The 20,225-nt window shown below is 44.0% G+C and overlaps 1 protein-coding gene across 1 annotated transcript in view; it reads left to right on the top strand.

The window, feature by feature from the left end:
• Positions 1 to 20,225, top strand: part of GALK2 (galactokinase 2) — a 72,740-nt gene that overhangs the window by 23,275 nt on the left and 29,240 nt on the right. Inside the window, exons 6-7 of the mRNA XM_063142794.1 lie at positions 15,217 to 15,315; positions 16,455 to 16,607. Coding sequence (XP_062998864.1) covers positions 15,217 to 15,315; positions 16,455 to 16,607 — 252 coding nt within the window. The remainder of the gene's footprint in view (positions 1 to 15,216; positions 15,316 to 16,454; positions 16,608 to 20,225) is intronic.

Below are 20,225 nucleotides of genomic sequence, written 5' to 3' on the forward strand. Positions count from 1 at the left end.
TGTAAGAGGATTGCCGCTACGTCTGCAGGGCTCATACCTTGAAAGCGCTGCATACATTTTGGAAGAAAGATCCCATTGCTTCCTCCGGAACCATGATTGTAGAAGTATTTAGACCATACTTTGGATAAGCATACTCAAGTCCTACTTGAATATGATAGTGGAATGTTCCCCCTTTTAGAGTGAGTTTCTGTAAACTAAAAGGAAAGGCGGAGGATTCAAAAACAACAAAAGAAGCATTGCGCAGTTAAAACTCGAATTGAACGCTGGCTTTGTTTTATTTTAAAAACAACAACATACTTTTGTCTGTTTCAGAAAACAGTTTATGCTTTCTCTGATTAATGTGTTTAGAAATCTGTAATACCGCATTGTCTCCATTTGCCCAGAATATTTTTTTTTTAAAGGCCATCACACATGCAGAGTGGTTTAGAGAAAATCTTGGAGGCCGTCCAACCAGATGTGCAGCGCTAGTCATTAGCAGCATCAAGACGTTACCCAACTAGCGTAACATAGTGGTTGAGGGAATAAGCTGTGAGTTGGGAAGTTCAATTTTCACCTTGGCTACGAACTCACTGGGAGGCTGTAGGAAAGCCAGTAACCTAATTTGGTCACAATGATAAACTGTGGTTAGTCATGCACTCCACCACTCCACAAGGAGGCGCTAGTCGAGGGTTAAACAGCCTATTTGGACCTCTGGTTACAGTTTGCCGTTTTATATACTGTTGTGGGCACCATCACAAAATGGTTGTTCTGGGAGGCATGGCTAGTCACAAAGGACAAGTAACCTGCCCAAAAGACTGAGTACAAGGCAGAGGTAGCATCTGAACCCCAACACACTAAACAGCTCAGTTGACTCCACAGTTCAAAGTCTGTTTTTCTTGTTTCCTTTCTAATTCTTTGTGGGTGGCAGAAAAAAGCATTAGCCTGCAAATGCCTGTCAACTTCATTTCCTAAGAATGTTCCTAAAACCCACATGAGACCCAGGAGCATTCAAAGGAAATTAAGATGGCAGTGTCTGGAGGCTGTCACTTTGCTTTGAAGCGGTCCTAGCTGCTAAGAAGAAAATTTGTTAAAATTTTCTTAATAAGTGGAAAGAGGAGGGGACATTGGTGTGAGCCAAGAAAAGTGTCCGCGGACACACTGGTGCCTGCAGGCACCATATTGCCTAGCCCCTGCCCTAGGCCTTTGTGTTCTAAAAAGCTTCTGAGCCCTTGGAATGTTCACAAACATTCTATAGCACCTCATTAGTTGCTGAGGTCTCATTTCAATATACTGAAGGGAGAGTTTTGCAGCCAATAACGATGGAAGGTTCAAAAAACTACCAGCTCTTGTTTCTTTAACCATGTTTAGCTTATTTGTCTCTCCCTGACCACGGTAAATACTCTAAAATTATACATAGCTGAGTTTGAAAGCAGATATATAGAAGAAAATGGGTCTGTTTCTCTTTTTTAACAAAAACTTTATAAAAGATTAGAGACATTTAGTCATTTAATTGTATATTTTTAGTTGATTCAATGGCCTTCCACTGTATTAAGGAGATTCCATTCTCCAGCTTGTGAAGTAGAACCACAGTTTACATTATATTAGCTGGCTATCTTTTGGGAAGGCAATGTATGTAGAAGAAATAGTTGAGGTGGACTTCCATCAGAACCATTTGGCTGTGGCTTTTTCGCATTAAATGTCAGTTCTTAATCCCTTGGCTCCGTAACACCCACTACCCCCACTGTTTACAGCAGAGCAGAGCTAAGTACATATTAAATGCTTGTTGTAAACGTAGAAGAAAAACAAATATATTTAGCCAACATTTTAGCCAAACACATCCTAGCCCACGTAATTGTAAGTCACCTTGGGAGCCCTTTTCAGGCTGAAAGGCAGCTTCTCAATTTATAAAAGAATGAAATCAATTTTTAATCCTAAAAAGTAAAGAACTGATGGGTTCAGTTTGTAAAACATTTAGTTGTATTTTAAGAAAAGGTCAGTTGTTTTGTAGTTGTTTCAAAAAGTAACAAAACAGCCCCAAGCCATGTCTTGAAGTCAAGCTCAAAAGATGAAATATTCAGAGAACAGCATCAGGCTTAACATAACTATGGATAAGGTATCTAATTGCAGTGGAAATAAATAAAGTGTAATTACTCTTATTAGCCTCATCTTAGCCTGTGTGGTGTTGGACTGGGAGTCAGGAGATCCGGTTTCTAGTCCCCACTCGGCCATGGAAACCCACTGGGTGACTTTGGGCCATTGACAAACCCACCTCACAGGGCTGTTGTTGTGAGGATAAAGTGGAGAGGAGGATGATTATGTATGCCGCCTTGGGTTCCTTGGAGGAAAAAAGGTGGGATATAAATCATAGAATCATAGAATCATAGAATAGCAGAGTTGGAAGGGGCCTACAAGGCCATCGAGTCCAACCCCCTGCTTAATGCAGGAATCCACCCTAAAGCATCCCTGACAGATGGTTGTCCAGCTGCCTCTTGAAGGCCTCTAGTGTGGGAGAGCCCACCACCTCCCTAGGTAACTGATTCCATTGTCGGACTGCTCTAACAGTCAGGAAGTTTTTCCTGATGTCCAGCTGGAATCTGGCTTCCTGTCACTTGAGCCCGTTATTCCGTGTCCTGCACTCTGGGAGGATCGAGAAGATGCAATAATACATACATACAGCTTATTATTATTATTATTATTATTATTATTATTATTATTAATTTATATAGCACCATCAATGTACATGGTGCTGTACAGAGTAAAACAGTAAATAGCAAGACCCTGCCGCATAGGCTTACATTCTAATAAAATCATAATAAAACAATAAGGAGGGGAAGAGAGTGAAAGGTCATTGGCCACGTCCAGCCAAGCAACACTTGCAGTTTGTGGTATGTGATTATTTCAGGGATTATTTGTCTCAACAATAAATAAAAATGTTGTCCCAATGTGACATTCAGCATATTAATACTGTTCTCAACAATATTAAAAACATATTTGAAGTTTTTTTTTAAAAATAAATAAATCAAGCTGATTCTTATGTAATAAAAATCAATGGATAAAGACATATGTAGAAAGCCAACATTTTAATATATTCGTAATGATGCATTACTATATTATAAATATAATAAAATATTAATAGAATATATTGAATAATGGTGCAGAGATATTTAATAATTCAGACCGAAATGCCAGCCCTCTACAATGACTTTGAAATGTGAAACTTTGTTAATAAATTCACATGGATTGCCCCGAACCCATATTTAGATGCTAAATTCACAGATGTCATTTAAGGCAGTGTTCCTTATTTTCATCAGATGCAGGAAAAATATTTGTCCAGTAACTGTCCTAATGGATCCTAAAAACAAAAAACAAAACTTGTCCTAATGGATCCTAATCACAGCAATTATAGCGTGACCGCTGTCTTGTCTACCCTATAACATGCATAAATGGAGCATTTCCAATTTCATCCAGGCCAGATTATGGTCTTTGATTACCACACAGGTTGTTGTAAAGTGCTCTGCGGCCACTTAGTTGGAAATAAACAGAGCTAAACGTAATAACTTGTTAATAGCCTTGGGATTTTCTTGAGGGTGGGAAAAGTGTATGGAATCTTTAATAAACACTAACATATAAACACCACATGCCTATTAACAGAAAAGCATCTTGGCTTCATAACCACCTCAACCGTCTTACACATTTACGCTGGTGTATCACATAGCTTACGGCTCAGGTTTTTTTAGTTTATCAAAATGTGTTGGATATTTTATATTTTGGGAATATATATTATGGCAAACCTTTTAGTACAGCCTTCCACAACTGGACGCCCTCCAGATGTGTTGGACTGCAACTCCCATAATTCTCAGTTGCTGGGGAGCATGGGTGGGAGAATGCTCATGTCCTGCTCATGGGTTCCTGGTCAACAACTGGTTGGCCATGGTGTGAAAAGAGTGCTGGACTAGATGGAGCCTTCGTCTGATCCAGCAGGGCTGCTCTTATGTTCTTAATGCCCTGAGAGAGAAGCAAGTGTAGGCTGGCCATCTCCCATCAACTGCCCTGTGGTAAGGAGTCCAGGAGAGAGAGAAGATGATGACACAGCACCCCTGTTCCTGTTGCGCCAGGACCGTCTCCCATCAACTGCCCTGTGGTAAGGAGTCCAGGAGAGAGGGAAGAAGATGACACAAGACCCCTGTTCCTGTTGCGCCAGGACCGTCTCCCATCAACTGCCCTGTGGTAAGGAGTCCAGGAGAGAGGGAAGAAGATGACACAAGACCCCTGTTCCTGTTGCGCCAGGACCGTCTCCCATCAACTGCCCTGTGGTAAGGAGTCCAGGAGAGAGGGAAGAAGATGACACAAGACCCCTGTTCCTGTTGCGCCAGGACCATCTCCCATCAACTGCCCTGTGGTAAGGAGTCCAGGAGAGAGGGAAGAAGATGACACAGCACCCCTGTTCCTGTTGCGCCAGGACCGTCTCCCATCAACTGCCCTGTGGTAAGGAGTCCAGGGGAGAGGGAAGAAGATGACACAAGACCCCTGTTCCTGTTGCGCCAGGACCATCTCCCGTCAACTGCCCTGTGGTAAGGAGTCCAGGAGAGAGGGAAGAAGATGACACAAGACCCCTGTTCCTGTTGCGCCAGGACCATCTCCCATCAACTGCCCTGTGGTAAGGAGTCCAGGAGAGAGGGAAGAAGATGACACAAGACCCCTGTTCCTGTTGCGCCAGGACCATCTCCCATCAACTGCCCTGTGGTAAGGAGTCCAGGAGAGAGGGAAGAAGATGACACAAGACCCCTGTTCCTGTTGCGCCAGGACCATCTCCCATCAACTGCCCTGTGGTAAGGAGTCCAGGAGAGAGGGAAGAAGATGACACAAGACCCCTGTTCCTGTTGCGCCAGGACCGTCTCCCATCAACTGCCCTGTGGTAAGGAGTCCAGGAGAGAGGGAAGATGATGACACAGCACCCCTGTTCCTGTTGCGCCAGGACCATCTCCCATCAACTGCCCTGTGGTAAGGAGTCCAGGAGAGAGGGAAGAAGATGACACAAGACCCCTGTTCCTGTTGCGCCAGGACCGTCAACCATCAACTGCCCTGTGGTAAGGAGTCCAGGAGAGAGGGAAGAAGATGACACAGCACCCCTGGTCCTGTTGCGCCAGAACCATCTCCCATCAACTGCCCTGTGGTAAGGAGTCCAGGAGAGAGGGAAGAAGATGACACAAGACCCCTGTTCCTGTTGCGCCAGGACCATCTCCCATCAACTGCCCTGTGGTAAGGAGTCCAGGGGAGAGGGAAGAAGATGACACAAGACCCCTGTTCCTGTTGCGCCAGGACCATCTCCCATCAACTGCCCTGTGGTAAGGAGTCCAGGAGAGAGGGAAGAAGATGACACAAGACCCCTCTTCCTGTTGCGCCAGGACCATCTCCCATCAACTGCCCTGTGGTAAGGAGTCCAGGAGAGAGGGAAGAAGATGACACAAGACCCCTGTTCCTGTTGCGCCAGGACCATCTCCCATCAACTGCCCTGTGGTAAGGAGTCCAGGAGAGAGGGAAGAAGATGACACAAGACCCCTGTTCCTGTTGCGCCAGGACCATCTCCCATCAACTGCCCTGTGGTAAGGAGTCCAGGAGAGAGAGAAGATGATGACACAGCACCCCTGTTCCTGTTGCGCCAGGACCGTCTCCCATCAACTGCCCTGTGGTAAGGAGTCCAGGAGAGAGGGAAGAAGATGACACAAGACCCCTGTTCCTGTTGCGCCAGGACCGTCTCCCATCAACTGCCCTGTGGTAAGGAGTCCAGGAGAGAGGGAAGAAGATGACACAGCACCCCTGTTCCTGTTGCGCCAGGACCATCTCCCATCAACTGCCCTGTGGTAAGGAGTCCAGGAGAGAGGGAAGAAGATGACACAAGACCCCTGTTCCTGTTGCGCCAGGACCATCTCCCATCAACTGCCCTGTGGTAAGGAGTCCAGGAGAGAGGGAAGAAGATGACACAAGACCCCTGTTCCTGTTGCGCCAGGACCATCTCCCATCAACTGCCCTGTGGTAAGGAGTCCAGGAGAGAGGGAAGAAGATGACACAAGACCCCTGTTCCTGTTGCGCCAGGACCATCTCCCATCAACTGCCCTGTGGTAAGGAGTCCAGGAGAGAGGGAAGAAGATGACACAAGACCCCTGTTCCTGTTGCGCCAGGACCATATCCCATCAACTGCCCTGTGGTAAGGAGTCCAAGAGAGAGGGAAGAAGATGACACAGCACCCCTGTTCCTGTTGCGCCAGGACCATCTCCCATCAACTGCCCTGTGGTAAGGAGTCCAGGAGGGAGGGAAGAAGATGACACAAGACCCCTGTTCCTGTTGCGCCAGGACCATCTCCCATCAACTGCCCTGTGGTAAGGAGTCCAGGAGAGAGGGAAGAAGATGACACAAGACCCCTGTTCCTGTTGCGCCAGGACCATCTCCCATCAACTGCCCTGTGGTAAGGAGTCCAGGAGGGAGGGAAGAAGATGACACAGCACCCCTGTTCCTGTTGCGCCAGGACCATCTCCCATCAACTGCCCTGTGGTAAGGAGTCCAGGAGAGAGGGAAGAAGATGACACAGCACCCCTGTTCCTGTTGCGCCAGGACCATCTCCCATCAACTGCCCTGTGGTAAGGAGTCCAGGAGAGAGGGAAGAAGATGACACAAGACCCCTGTTCCTGTTGCGTCAGGACCATCTCCCATCAACTGCCCTGTGGTAAGGAGTCCAGGAGAGAGGGAAGAAGATGACACAAGACCCCTGTTCCTGTTGCGCCAGGACCATCTCCCATCAACTGCCCTGTGGTAAGGAGTCCAGGAGAGAGGGAAGAAGATGACACAGCACCCCTGTTCCTGTTGCGCCAGGACCATCTCCCATCAACTGCCCTGTGGTAAGGAGTCCAGGAGAGAGGGAAGAAGATGACACAAGACCCCTGTTCCTGTTGCGCCAGGACCATCTCCCATCAACTGCCCTGTGGTAAGGAGTCCAGGAGAGAGGGAAGAAGATGACACAAGACCCCTGTTCCTGTTGCGCCAGGACCATCTCCCATCAACTGCCCTGTGGTAAGGAGTCCAGGAGAGAGGGAAGAAGATGACACAGCACCCCTGTTCCTGTTGCGCCTGGACCGTCTCCCATCAACTGCCCTGTGGTAAGGAGTCCAGGAGAGAGGGAAGAAGATGACACAAGACCCCTGTTCCTGTTGCGCCAGGACCATCTCCCATCAACTGCCCTGTGGTAAGGAGTCCAGGAGAGAGGGAAGAAGATGACACAAGACCCCTGTTCCTGTTGCGCCTGGACCGTCTCCCATCAACTGCCCTGTGGTAAGGAGTCCAGGAGAGAGGGAAGAAGATGACACAAGACCCCTGTTCCTGTTGCGCCAGGACCGTCTCCCATCAACTGCCCTGTGGTAAGGAGTCCAGGAGAGAGGGAAGAAGATGACACAAGACCCCTGTTCCTGTTGCGCCAGGACCATCTCCCATCAACTGCCCTGAGGGAAGGATCCTGATGATATATATTTTTAAAAAATGTTAATGTTTATTGTGGTTTAATTATTTTAATGTTACTCATAAGCCTCCTTAGTAGGATTTGTACCCTGAAAGGTGGCATTATTAATAATTGTAATAAATCAATAAACAAATAAATACATTATTCTTTGGCGATATTATGGACATTTTAACTGTGGCTCTCAGACCCAGCTGCCCAGTGCTTGTTGAAGAGAAGCCTGGGGCAGGTGTCAGTAGTGGCCCTGTTTTGGTACCAAGGTCATGGTAGCTGTGTAAGGATTATATATATTCTGTATTCCAGGCCCTTCCTCTTTCTCCTTCCCCACCTGCAGCTGTTAAAATGATTGACGTTTTGCTAGCATTTGATAATGGATTGGACAAAAGGTTAGTGAGCAGACATTACGCAACGTTAACTTGAGTGATGGACTCAAAAGTTTTTTGCTCTACTTGGCATTCAGGGCTTTTTTTTTTAAATTCACCAGTTGTTGCATGGTGAAAGAGTTATAAGGATGTTGATGGGTAGAGAGTTTAAAATCTTTAATGTCCTAAGCCTGCTAAATATAGGAGTTCCCTTCAGAAATGCCTATCTTTTAAATAGAAGGGAAATCAGAAATGTCTACATTTTGCCAAATCTACCTTTATTAGGCGACCCAGAAGATCACCAGAAATGTGCAAGCTTTTGATATCTCCAGATCTCTTAATCAGGCAAGAAGTTACAGAAAGCAGGTGGCGGGGAGAGAGCAAAGGTGGGAGGGAGAGATGATTTGATGTTGAAGTCATCCTGTCTACACAATCACAATTTTGAGATACAGAATGGTTCTGAATGATTGTGCGGACACTTTAATGTTGCAATATTATGCACATTTAGACAGGAAAACGTCCTATAACTCCCAACATGCCCCACGTGGCCATGGAGTTGTATGACTTTTTTTCCCTATTTAAACATGCATTGGGTTGCAGCCTAAGTCATCCCCCCCCCACACATCCTATGGTTTCTAACATCTTACTTGATAAAGAGATCTGGAGATCTCTAAAGCTTGCACCTTGTTTGTGATCTTTTGGTTGGCCTAATAAAGGTATAATGCTAATATGGATTTAGAGGTTTTCTTATGGCCAATATGACTGTCTACTTTCTTATGACCTACTTTCTACACATTTGGAAAGAGTGTTTTTTTCATCTTTTGAAAATATCTCATCTTTCAATTTTGATTATAATTTGGAAATACACAGAGCATGGTTGAATTGACTGTATAATTAAAATAATGTGTTTGATGTAGTTTAAGTCACACTGAGTAAATTCTTATTGCTTTTGATTGCCCTAGAATTAGAGATCAGTCCATTCCAGACAATCCAAACATTCAGATATAAAATTCTACCAGATTAGGCACTCAAAGGTCACATTTGTAGCTAGTCCACGAAGATCTACTTTGTACATATCAATGTACACACTGCCCAATTGTCATTGACTATTTGTGCACATTCTCTAACGTGGCTTGGAAATCGAACATGTTGACCGGGCAATGTGCCAAAATTCCTGTGCATGTTGTTATTGTGCAAATTCCCCTTGACCATGTTGCTCAAGCTTTTGCCCATATCTGCTTGCCATTCAGGGTTGTGCCACCTCACACAAAAATAATAAATATAAATGGTCATGGGGCACTGCTTGTTCAAAAGTGTGCATGTGTCAAAAGCTCAAAGCTAGCATGACCACGAAAAAGATTCAGGCTTCACACTGTGCCTGATGAACAGCATTCTGAGAGGGAAGGACCTGTCCTACATCATCAGATGTGTGCACACGATCCAGGTATTCACACACGTTGCGGACACATAGGATTGTGTCACTCCCATGAGGCTGTGAGTAGGTGTGAGAGGGCCTTTGAGATAAAGGACTGGAGAAAACGTGAGCCAGGAGGGGCAAGTAGTTTTGGGGATGGAGTATTTGTCCAATTTAGGAATTGTCAGAAGGGTTGTGTGCATGCTTGAACTTGTTTAAACAGCTTTATCTACAAGATCTGTTATGCCATAGTCTGTTGAGTTTTTTTTAGTGTCTGAGACAGACTTTAGTGTGTACTTTGGGGTTAATGCATTGCAGTAGGCATTCTTGCAGACTGTGGTGCTGTTCTTGATAATGTTGTTTTTCTCCGTTCTTCTAATTAGATATTTTCTGATTAAATGTTATTTCATTGCATAAACATAAAAAAGTTAAACACGATCTCTTGTATAACCCACCGATGATAAACATCCCTGGCTCATATGCTGCCAATCTGGCATTAATAGTTGCCAACTGATACGAACATCCGGATTACATTTGCAAAAGGAGGTAAGCGGAGTTCTGAAAATCACAGTGCTCAACTTTTTTTACATAGTGCTTTTATTATGGGGAGGAAGGTAGGGAAGCCCTTAATGTAATCCACAAGCCATTTTAGCCAGATAATGGTCCCCATAACCTTCTAAAAGCCAGTGTGGTGTAAGTGGTTTAGAGTGTTGGACTGGGATTTGGAAGCTGTGAGTTCTAGTCCCCGCTTGGCCATGAAGCTCACTGGGTGACTTTGGAAAAGTCACTGACTTTCAGTCTAACCTACCTCATGGGGTTGTTGTGAGGAGGAGGACTATGTGAGCCGCCTGGGGTTTCTTGCAAGAAGAAACAAGGTGGGATATGATGATGATGATGATGATGGATGGATGGATGGATGGATGAATGAATGGATAAGTTTATTACGGTATAACAACCAGCACTCCAATCAAGCACCATACAATTTAACACATTACATTATTTTACAGATGTAGAATGTGCATATATTATTATTGTCTTGCCTCTTTACGGCGTGAGGATAATAATAATAATGCTGCACATACTTAAAACATGCTCAATTGTCAGGAAATTCCTGAATCATTAAAAGACAGCATGACTTGGCAAAGCCCACGTATTGGTCTAGAAAAATCACCACAAGCAAATAAATAGATGATAATACCAACAATGATTCTGTATGGTTGCCCTGTAATCTTTTGTTATTAGTTAATTCATTTAACATAGGCCCCATTCAGACAACACGCTGAACCATGCTGCTTAGCCACAAAATGGTTAGCGGAATGATGCATTCCGTTAACCATTTTGTGGTTAAGCAGCATGGTTTAACGTGTTGTCTGAACGGGGCCATACTTTACCCTCACGACTCAGAACAACTGACAGTTAGTATTCAAGAGGTTTCCTCTCCAAGCAGCTTGTAGAGCCAGATCTGCTTAGATTCAGACCATTCTCTGGATAGCATGGGAAGCAGCTTTTAAGTAGGATGAGGTTGCTGGTTTTAGAAAATGGGGAGGGTGTGTGATTAAAAAAGCTTTGTTGTTGAGGGGCAAAGGGCTGAATGTCTGTGTATGTGGCGGGGATAAGAGTCTAGTCCGAGTAGAAACAACAAAGAATCTTTTGGCACCTTAATGACTAACAATTTTTTCCACAGTCAGTTTCATCCGATGCCTGAAAAAAGTATCCCCAAGAGCTTATGCAAAATAAATGTGTTAGTCTTTAAGGTGCCATAAGACTCTTCGTTACTTTTTCTGCAACGGACCAACACGGCTACCCCCTCAGGAAATTATTCTGAGGAGGTAAGTTCAAAATGAGTTGTATAAGGAGTGTTTGTGCAATTTCTGTTTGTATAATAAAAGAAAAATGAGTTTATTGTTTGTAGTCATCTCCAAGACAGTTAATCTTTTAGGGAACATCTGTTGAGACCTCTGAAGTAGCTAACAGACACAGTGGAGAAGACGTGTCCAGAAAGCCCAGTGTGATGGGAAGCATGAGCCAAGAAGCAGATTGGTTATGACGAGAGACGTTAATAGAAAAGAAACAGAAGCACCACATCTCCTGTAGGCTGGATCAGTAGCGGATTGTTTTGTGGCCTACTGACATAATACATTCTTCTCATGTGGTAATTTTTAAAATGTGGCGGTGATATGGCAATTTGCTTCCTATAAAAAGCCGTGTATAGAACCAGGAATAAGTAGTATGATAGAAGTAATGTTAAAAAAAAAACACACATGCACAGACATAGCTTGCCATTCGCAGTTACTACATGATAAAAGAAAGTATGTCAAATCCCACAGATATGGTCTGAGATTAATACTCTGAGGTAAAGTCATGGTTTAATAGTGATAATACCGCACAGATGTTATGTTTATCCTTCTGTGGTTGCTAGCTCCGCATGATGAAAACAGTGCTTTGAAGGCCCAAGAAAGGGCACGTTAGAAGATATCATCCACCTCTTTAATGAACAGTTTGATTTTTAGAAGCCTTTTCCAGATGATGTGATTTTTACATGGGGATTACGCAGCGGTTACTAACTTCCTGAGCACATTCCAGATGGGGTTGCCCTAGCAAGTGTTTTCATGTGGAGAGTTGTGGTTTCCCAGCAATCTGAACTGTTAAATTGAGCTTCTGGGAAATGGTGATTCATTCCCCACCTGGCCTCACCTCAGCAAGAACATCCACTTGTGTTTGTAAGTGCTATGTGGAGTGTGGCTCCATCAACACATATCGGCAAAATTCTCACAAGGTGAATTTAAGCAAGGAAACCCATAAAACCCAAGGGACTTACAGTTGCTTTCATGGTCCTCCCCTTACCCCATTTTAAATTATTATCCAGCAGAGAAAGACTTGGGCTATCTTATGGCCAGTGGTATAGTGGTAAATTTGGAAGGGCAGGTGCTCAGCATGATGGCACCTATAGCCATATTCCCAAGGAGAGCTCTCAAATTTGGGCTGCTGTGTTGATCCATATCTACAAACCAGTTCTAGCCATTTCCATTTCTATTAGGAGCAGAAAGGCTGTTGCAAGTTCCACTTGTACTTTCTATAACTAATAGTTAAGGATAAGAACAGAGTTTCCTGGCAAATAGAACAGCAGCCACTCATTTCTACCTTGCTACCTAGGTATAAGTTTATACCTGTCGTGACCAGGTCCCCCTTAGGGCGGGGGAAAGAGTTTCAGGCTATCAATCAGAATCAGATTCTGAAGCAGAAGAGAGACAGAAACGTTCCAGCCTACATGGGAAGTGGGGGAGGTAATTCTCCAGCTGGGGATGAAACTTCCGCAGACCTTATCAGTAAAAACGTTAACAACTCACACTCTGTGGGAAATCAGCAATCTTCAGAGGAGGAAGGAACTTCAGAGTGGGCTGATCCTAGAGTCCGCTGCAGACTCAAATGGGTGGAGCTAAAAGAAGGTAAGAGCCGATCAGCTTGGCTAACTGCTTGCCAAAGGCTTCTTCGGAACAAGCCTCCTTGAAGTTAAAGGGGCTCACGGAAAAGGCTTTCCCTTTTGTTGAAAAGACTTAGTTTAGCCAAGTGTTAGCCTAGAAGAAAGTTCCTAGAGTTTAAACTCCCTTGAGGTGACTGAATAAAGCTTTTTGGATTACTTGGCAGACATCTTTATTGTCTTGCACTTCGGCGGAAGGGCTTGGAGACACGGCAATACCGTGGCTGTGGCAGAACAAAGCACTGCATGTATTGTTGGAAAACATTTTTTGCCCCTTATCAAAACGCATAATGAAGCACCGGCTTTTATTTTGCCAATCCCAGCCTTGTGTTTTACCAGCTATTAAGTATTTATGTATTAAGTTGAGCACGGTGTACGTAGTGCAGCAGGATCCTAACCTTGGAAAGAACTTCTATTGAGTCAATGTGACAGGGAAGGGAAAGCTCAATTTTAAAAGGGAAGGAAAAACTCAAGGTTAAGCTTAATTTTTTTTAAAAAAAGCAGAAAAAGCTCTCCTTTTTTTAAAAAAAGCGTTGAAGTCAATAAAATACTTTATATGTTCATATTTTAATATCATGTTTAAATATAGGTAGGGGTGGATGTGGAGTAGAAATCTTGATTTTGAGCATAGTAAAATAATGTGCCAGATCTCTCCCGTTATCAAAAAGGGATTAGAACCAAGTAATTCACCACTATCATTTTGAGTTTACCCCCAAAGAGCATTCAAGGAAGAACAGTCACCTTTTGTCTTTTTATTAAAAACATCTGTTTATTCTGGACCACCAATAACGGGCCTCCAGTTCCACTTGGAAGTCTCCTGAAAGGGTTTTTTCACATCAAACTCTGTGCACATTTTCAAGTTTGTTAATCCCTTTTTGACAGTTCTGTCCTCTCAACTTGGAGTTTATGAGGGAGTTTACATGGCTTTAGGAGCCCCGTGAGCCGAGCCTATTGGTTTTCACTGCATTTGCAAGGCATTCACCCTGATTAGGGAGCTCTGAGCTCACATTTTACAGCTTTGTCTGTTTTCAGTGCCTTGATGGAAACTGAACAAGTGGGCAGGCGTGCCCACATTCCTCTCGTCCAAATGCAATGAGTTACTGGCTTTATCTCTCAGCCATGCACTGTTTAATGTCATTTCTTTGGTGGTTATCTAGCTTTAAGTCCCTGTGGTGCTGCACCCCTCTTGGAAAGAAAATTTCTGAAAATGCACCACTGTTTTGCAGCCTTTATCTCTCTCTCTCTCTTCCTCTTCCACTTGCCCTGTGCTTAGGAATGGATGCAATACTTAGAAAGCCTACATCTTTCCCATCAGCCAGCATGACAAATCATTTATTATTATTATTATTATTATTATTATTATTATTATTATTAATTTATATAGCACCATCAATGTACATGGTGCTGTACAGAGTAAAACAGTAAATAGCAAGACTCTGCCGCATAGGCTTACAATCTAATAAAATCATAGTAAAACAGTAAGGAGGGGAAGAGAAGGCAAACAGGCACAGGGTAGGGTAAGCAGGCACAGGGTGGATTGCTCTGTCTATAAATTCCCTTGATAATGTTTTTATTTATCTCTGGTGTATCCTGTATTTTAAACAGCAAGGCAAACCTATTGGCAAAAGACTTCTTAACCAAAGCTGCACCGGGAAGATCTCACACTTAACATGCCTCCAACACTCTATAGTAAAGCCAGATACTACTTATGGTCATCAGAATGTGGAAAACACATTTTAGTGGCCCTTTTCTGCAATTAAAGTTGTGTGGCATACACCGCTCTGTCCTCCAACAGAGATGAAAAGCTGGAAAGTTCATGAGGAAGAGCCGGGAGGCTGCCACTGCTAACCCCCCACCCACTCCCCCAGCATCTGCCGCCTGAGGTAGTTGCCTCACTCTGCCTAATGGTAGGCTGGTCCTGGGTATAGCCATCCTTAACCCTAGCCCAGGAGCAAGTGAAGAGAAGCAGAAAAGCAGGAGCTTTTAAATGCAAATGATTCTGAAAACCATTCTGGCCAAATCAACACCAAGCAGGATATAGCACTATGAAAGTGGTGTGAAAGCAGTATAATGGAGGCAGGATGTAAACGTGTACCACTTTCATACCGCTTTCATAGTGCTATATCCTGCTTGGTGTAGATGTTTCATGGGCCCCAACAGCTGTCAGTGCACTTCAGTACCACTATAAAGCAGTAGTGTAGATCCTGCCTCAGTCTTCATGAGGTGCCAGAGACAGAAAATTATTGGCATGCATCAGAGTGAAAACCGGGAGAAAGAATCCTGCATTTAGGCCAACTGATACCAGCAAAGAGATGGAGTGGCATGATATCAAAAGCTTAGTTAACTGGTATGGAATGTGTGGGGAACTGTAATGATGTCAGAGACATATCACCACCCCTATCATTAGTTCAGTTGTAAAGAATGTCTGGAGGACCATCCCCCTGTCTTTGTTTGTGCACTGAATTCTGTGTCTCCTTAGGTGGAGTTGGCTGAACTTTGCAGCAAAAGTGAACGCTACATTGGCACAGAAGGAGGTGGCATGGACCAGTCCATCTGCTTTCTGGCAGAAAAAGGAACCGTACGTATCGCCTGAGCATGAACTGAGAAGCCGTTGTGGTACGGGACAAGAAAGGCTTGAAAGAAATGGTTTGCGCTAAGTGTAGCAGTGAATGATGCACAAATAACGAAGCCAGGGCTGAGCTCCAGAAGTGTATGAAGTATGGCTATGTACATGCCCTGGGGAACATGTTATCAACACAGAGAGATATAACACTGAAGTTTAGCATCTCTCTTGCAGTTTCACAACACTTTCTCTTTCCTTTCTGCATCTAGATGTTTTACCATACCTTCGTTAAAAATTGGCACAGGTGACTGGGGCAAGACAAAACTGCCTCAGGGCCAGATCCACCATTTGATTACCTTTAACAAGGCTAAAATGCATGTGGGAGTTAAAAACAAGAAAAAAAACTCCCATCGGTGCCGATGGAGGCTTTTTGACTACCTTGCTTTAGGGTTAAAGTACATGTTATGTTAATTGCATAGTGTAGCTGAGCCCTTGCTTTTGACTACAGAGTAGGTGTGCATGGCCCTGGTCTGGATGGGACCACCACACACCAGGAGGAAAGGGTTAAACCTTCCCCTCACACATAGCTGTTTGCTTCTCAAGATTTTTCAACACCCCCCCCCCCTGCTTTCCAGGAGTAAAACACAAGAATAAAGCTTCTGTCTGTGCCATTGAAGGTTTTTATTCTTTTTTAAACCTTCACTGGAGGGGATTTGGGGAAGCAAATGTCTTGTGGTTCATTGGTTCCAATCCAAATTGGGGCTAAACATACTTACTCTGGGGTAAAATTCAAGGGATGGCTCAGCTACACACTACAAAATTAACATAGTGTGTAGCTTGACCCTGTGACATCTTTGCAAGAAAATAATTCAGCTGGATTTGTAAGCTTTGCAAAAACCCTTGATCCCATTGATAGATAACTCTTAAAATGCATGTCCGAGAGGGAAAGGATTCAGTTTTGATTAGTGACTTTATTGTTGGGGTTTTAAATAGCCTTTTCTCACTGTTTCCTGAGCATTTCCTTTCTGATTAACTGAGTCTCCCACAAGAGTTAGAGAGAAACTGCGCAGACAAATGGCGTTTGATTTATTGATCTTAAATGTTTCATTCATTGATCTTAACTTCCTCTTGACCATTCGTTTTTCTTTCCACAGGCCAAGCTGATAGAGTTTAATCCTCTGAAGGCAACTGATGTGAGGCTTCCAGAAGGAGCAGCGTTTGTTATTGCAAACAGTTGCGTTGCAATGAACAAGGCGGCAACTTCTCATTTCAATATTAGGGTGATGGAGTGTCGTCTAGCCACGAAGGTACTGTATGGCTTTCGTCAAAGTCTAATGAAACCATCATCCAAATATGTGTTGGCTGCAACCCCTTCCACTCTACCAGTTGTTGCTTTATTTTAACACCAGGTCAGGTGCTGCCTCAAAGGGCATGTTTATCTCTTACAGAGTCTGGACTCGGTCCATATATACATGACGGATGGAAGAGAGGGATGGAATTTAGCCCTTAATGGGTGTGCATCCATTTGGGAAGCGTGGCAGTAAAATTGCTCTGCATGGGCAAAACAAAATGAGTTGTCTTTCTCTGTTCTTCTTGCTTAATGAAAGCAGAAACTAATCTCAAGAATATAAAGGGAGACAAAATGTTTTAATGACAACGTGTTCACTCTTAAGGGGAAAAAAGGAAAGGAAACAAATGCAGGCATTTATAAACGCATGAAATATTGTATCTCTGCTAATGCTTAGCAATCCATTTGTTTGTATTTTCTGAGACTGGTCTTGAAGGTTTATTTTGTGTGCATGATAGGTTCTGGGAAATGTGGTAGCGCTCCTCCCAAATTTGGTTTCATATTATGACTTGTGTTTTATCCAAAGCAAGGGATTCACTTAATTATATATACAATTAAATAGTAAGCAATACAATGAGATTATTATAATGATCAAAACATGCACAGATACACACACACACACACACACACACACACACACACACACTTGCATTCTCAACTATTTGTTAATTGACTTTGCATGTTATAGCTTTCAGTGTCTTTGCTTTCTGAAATGTTCCTCATGCTTTTCTGGCCCAATTTCTGGGCAACATGTGGCCCTCCAGATGTTTTGGCCTATAACTTCCATCATCAGTCCTAACCAGCATAGCCAATGGTGACAGATCTGTAGTCCAAAACATTAGGAAAGCCACATGTTGCCCACCCCTGTGCGAAACGATGGTTTAAACAAACCACAGTTGACTTTAACATTACAGGGAACTGTGGTTAATTCTAAAGTGAAAGCTTTTGAACTCCTTGAACACTCAAAAAGAGAAGGAAGAGGGAGCCTATGGCTTGTTCCCATAACACTAACTATGGTTAGTTAAAAGAGACCAGGATCAAATCTTGGTTTGATATCTTACTTTTTAAACAAACCATAGTTCCTCTGGGAACTATAGTTTGGTTTGGGGAGGAGGGAGGGATCTTTGAAAGAGGATTTTAAGTATCCCCATCAAACTATAGTTCCCAGGATTCTTTGAGGGAAGCTAGAACATTTAAGCTAATATGAAACTGATAAATGTTTGTAGCCTGTGAATGTTATACCCTTAATTGGCCTGCAGTGTGATTGTGCTAACCAAGCAGAAGCGCCAAAAAAGAGAACATATCTTGGCATTTAAGAACTAGCTGGAAGAGGTTGAACGTCCTGAAGCCATCTGGTCATTAACAGCCAGGAAATGCCTTGCTCTAGAGTCATTGTTATCAACAGCATTGCAATAGGGGGATTTTACTATTTCTTAATATACATTTTTTTTTAAAAAAAGAAGACATACCACGAACTTTCTGAACTTGAGGGTTTATACTTTTCTCCCTGTAGCTTATACCCCTCACTCCTCACTTTAAGTTTGCTAATGAGAACTAGAATAGAAGAACAGAAAGCCTGTTTGATGCACCTGTTGCTTGGCTGTACCACATCAGGTAGGTGAGGAAGTGAATATTTGGGTAAAATGCAGCCCTATTTAGAGTAAACCCACTGGAATGAATGGGAATTAAATTTGTGACTTACTTAAGTCACATTCATTTCAATGGTTCTTCTTTAGGTGGGACCTACTTTGGATTTTTACCCTCTAAATTCTTCCTCCACATGAAGTGAACCTAATACATCTTAACTATTTAGTCAGGGAGAATGTTATAGGCTAGGCTTTTTCCAGGCATGTAGGTTTGTATGTCTGATGTATATTCCGTTGACTCCCACTTATGCAACCTAAAATTATGCCATGAGGCTTCTGCTCATCTATTTTAGCTCAAACAGAATGCATGGAGTTGGAAATCGCAGTGCTTTCCACCGTTTATAACAGAGGTGGGGGGACCTGGGTTGGGCTCCGACTTCCATCATTCCTGACCATTGGTGATACTGGCTGGGTCTGATGGGAGTAGGAGTCAACCATTGTCTGGAGAGGCACAGGTCACCCATCCCTAGTTTATAGGGAGAAAACTGGTGACTTCCAAAGCTGGACAGGAGTCTTTATAGATGCACATCAGATGCCTCTCAGGGATAAGCTGGGTCTGTTTCACTTTCCCATGAAACCTCTGTCCATTTCCCAAGCGATAACTGGTTCAACATTTATGTTGGCCTTGTGGCTACAGACACCCATAGGATTCTGTGTTGTGAGGACCCCCTACCCACACTCTGCTTCCTCCGAGCATTGCCTTGGACCATCCATATATAGTGCAATTATGCATAACAGGAGCTTGTGCAGGGAGAAGCACTCACTGGAGTAACAAGAATCAGGGTCATGGTTGCGCCCTAATAACAGCACATGAGGCTGACCCTTACGACTAAAGTTCCAACTTATGCTGGATCCTATAAGTCAGAATGTTGAACTATAATAGCTATAGCTTATATATCCCACTCTCCATCCAAGGAACTGTGCACATCTTTTCTTTACAGCTACACTGTAAAATAGGTTAGGCTAAGAGACAGTGACCTGGTTTGCATGATATTTATTTATTTATTTATTTATCATATTTATACCCCGCTCCTCAGCCAAAAAAGGCTCTCAGAGCGGCTTACACTTAGCAAAAAAGACAGTCCCTTCCCTCAGGCTTACAGTCTAATAAAGACATGACATACAAGGAACAGGAGTTCAGGAGAGAGGGAGGAGGAGGAGAGAGAGAGAGAGAGAGAGAGAGAGAGAGAGAGAGAGAGAGAGAGAGAGAGAGAGTCCAACAGGAGCAGGCCATGATGTTTCTTCTGCCTGCTCCTGTCCCCTTGCTCTTTCTTCTTCCCCACAGGGCCAAGATGACAGTTTGCCCCGTGGGGGTGGTGGAAGAGTCCAACAGGAGCAGGCTATGATGTTTCTTCTGCCTGCTCCTGTCCCCTTGCTCTTTCTTCTTCCCCACAGGGCCAAGATGACAGTTTGCCCTGTGGGGGTGGGGGAAGAGTCCAAGAGGAGCAGGCCATGATGTTTCTTCTGCCTGCTCCTGTCCCCATGCTCTTTCTTCTTCCCCACAGGGCCAAGATGACAGTTTGCCCTGTGGGGGTGGGGGAAGAGTCCAACAGGAGCAGGCTATGATGTTTCTTCTGCCTGCTCCTGTCCCCATGCTCTTTCTTCTTCCCCACAGGGCCAAGATGACAGTTTGCCCTGTGGGGTGGGGGAAGAGTCCAACAAGAGCAGGCCATGATGTTTCTTCTGCCTGCTCCTGTCCCCATGCTCTTTCTTCTTCCCCACAGGGCCAAGATGACAGTTTGCCCTGTGGGGGTGGGGGAAGAGTCCAAGAGGAGCAGGCCATGATGTTTCTTCTGCCTGCTCCTGTCCCCATGCTCTTTCTTCTTCCCCACAGGGCCAAGATGACAGTTTGCCCTGTGGGGTGGGGGAAGAGTCCAACAAGAGCAGGCCATGATGTTTCTTCTGCCTGCTGCTGTCCCCTTGCTCTTTCT

Source organism: Elgaria multicarinata, chromosome 16 (genome assembly GCF_023053635.1).
Source record: "Elgaria multicarinata webbii isolate HBS135686 ecotype San Diego chromosome 16, rElgMul1.1.pri, whole genome shotgun sequence".
NCBI lineage: Eukaryota > Metazoa > Chordata > Lepidosauria > Squamata > Anguidae > Elgaria > Elgaria multicarinata.